Source organism: Bison bison, unplaced genomic scaffold (assembly GCF_000754665.1).
Source record: "Bison bison bison isolate TAMUID 2011002044 unplaced genomic scaffold, Bison_UMD1.0 scf7180017854917, whole genome shotgun sequence".
NCBI classification, from domain to species: domain Eukaryota; kingdom Metazoa; phylum Chordata; class Mammalia; order Artiodactyla; family Bovidae; genus Bison; species Bison bison.
Genome location: NW_011485490.1, coordinates 14,326 through 15,502, shown reverse-complemented (window position 1 = coordinate 15,502; position 1,177 = coordinate 14,326). Strand labels below are relative to the sequence as shown.

Below are 1,177 nucleotides of genomic sequence, written 5' to 3'. Positions count from 1 at the left end.
CCCTCCACTGGCTGGACTCCCAGTATCAGCCCAGGACCCACCACTGGACTGGTTCATGGGCTCGAGCACAGGACCTCTAACTGCCTGGTCACCAGCCCCACCCCAGGACCCTCCTGCATTGGCCTGACTCCCACTGCAAGCATAGAACCATCCACTGGACTGATTCTCGGGCACTGGCCTGGATCCTCCACTGGCTTGGTCTCCAATAGCAGCCCAGGAATCTCCAACAGACTGGTCCCTTGGCCCCAGTATAGACCCTACACTAGCCTGACCTGCACTGTCAGCCCAAGATACTCTTCCAGATTTGGCCTGATCCTCATACCTAGGCTTTGCCTCACTGCCAGCCTGATGCCCACCAACCCAGGACCCTTCATTGGCCTGGTCCACAGCTCCAACCAAGAACCCTCCACTGGCTTGGTCCCCAGAGTTAGCCCAGGACCCTCCACTGGGCTGGTCCTCGGGTCCCAACCTAGACTGTCCATCAGCCTGACCACCAGCACGGGCCAAAGAACCTTCTTCACTGACCTGAACCTCAAATCCAGGCTTGGACCCACCATGAGACTGATCACCAGTCCCGGTCCAGGAACCCCCACTGGCCTGCTCCACAGTCCCAGCCAATAATCCTTCACTGGCCTGGTTCCCAGTGCCAGACCAGGACCCAACACTGGACTGGCCTACAATCCCTGGCCTAGCCCCTCCACTGGCCTGTTCTCCAGTTGTAATCCAGGACACACCACTGGACTGATTCACAGAAGCTAGCCCAGACCCTCCGCTGGCTTGGTTGGCAGTGACAGCCCAGGCCTTTCCACTGGACTGGTTTTCAGGCCCCAGCCCAGTCCCAGTCCAGGACACATTTTCACTGGCCTGAACCTCAAGTCTAGGCTTGGCCAGATCACTAGTCCCAACCCAGGTTGCACCGCCAGAGAGGTCACTAGTCAGAATCCAGGAACCTCCAGTAGCCTGGTCCACAGCCACAGCCCAGTACCCAATGTTAACCACATTCCCACCTGTAGCCTGAGCCCAGGAGGCTCCATTAGCCTGAATCCCAGCCCCATCCTGGGACCTTCCACCAGCCTGTGCCTCAGCCCCAGTCCAGGATGCTCCATTGGCCTGGTTCTCAACCACAGCCCAGGATACACCAATGGCCTCTCCCCCAGTCCAAGATACCCCACTGGTT

General features: G+C 58.9%; 1 protein-coding gene across 1 annotated transcript in view; it reads right to left on the bottom strand.

The window, feature by feature from the left end:
- Positions 1–3: 3 nt before the first annotated feature.
- The window catches only part of LOC105001385 (mucin-17-like), a gene marked incomplete at both ends in the record, with an annotated part of 4,908 nt that continues 3,734 nt past the window's right edge, over positions 4–1,177 (bottom strand). The window contains one exon of the mRNA XM_010857633.1: positions 4–1,171. Within this exon, the coding sequence (XP_010855935.1) occupies positions 4–1,171 (1,168 nt within the window). The remainder of the gene's footprint in view (positions 1,172–1,177) is intronic.